General features: G+C 34.2%; 1 protein-coding gene across 1 annotated transcript in view; it reads right to left on the bottom strand.

Annotated features, from left to right (window-relative positions):
• Positions 1 to 625, bottom strand: part of LOC106877886 (protein furry) — a 152,698-nt gene that overhangs the window by 7,816 nt on the left and 144,257 nt on the right. Inside the window, exon 56 of the mRNA XM_052974065.1 lies at positions 93 to 300. Within this exon, the coding sequence (XP_052830025.1) occupies positions 93 to 300 (208 nt within the window). The remainder of the gene's footprint in view (positions 1 to 92; positions 301 to 625) is intronic.

Raw genomic sequence — 625 nt, 5'->3', positions numbered from 1 at the left:
ATATATATATATATATAATTATCATTTAAACAGTTAACCCCTTTCAACTGATGCCAAAACTGAAACCAAGATGGAAAAGAAGCAGCACGAACCTTATATAAACGTGGGAAAATTTGGCAAGTGTATATGACATGTTCTGATGAAGAAGTGTTGAGAACATCGGATACATGAGTCTTCCAAGCATCCTCAATAGCTTCACTGTGAATGTTGAAATGGAAGGCACAATTGGAAATGTTGGTGAGACTGAAAGACGGCACAGCAGAAGGTTGTGTTGGGGTTGGTTCAGCATCAGGGACTGGGCTTAAAGAAAAGAAATATAATGGAATAGAATTAATCTTTGAAAAATATGATTGCACACATGCAAGTGTGATGATGAGGATGATGTTTGCTGATTTTACATACACACACACACATACACACACGTATGTGCACGAATAAGCACACTTTCGTAGTTGACTGGTTAAGAAGTTTCCTTTATAATCATGAGGTCCTAGGTTCAATTCTTCTTTGTGGCATCCTGGGCAAGTATCTTTTACCAAGATTCTGTTACCCACCAACTCTTAGTAGTTTTAATAATAATAATAATAATAATAATAATAATAATAATAATAATAATAATAATAAT

Source organism: Octopus bimaculoides, chromosome 17, assembly GCF_001194135.2.
Source record: "Octopus bimaculoides isolate UCB-OBI-ISO-001 chromosome 17, ASM119413v2, whole genome shotgun sequence".
In the NCBI taxonomy this organism is placed as follows: domain Eukaryota; kingdom Metazoa; phylum Mollusca; class Cephalopoda; order Octopoda; family Octopodidae; genus Octopus; species Octopus bimaculoides.
The sequence above is the reverse complement of the archived record's forward strand: the minus strand, read 5'-3'. Positions and strand labels throughout refer to the sequence as shown.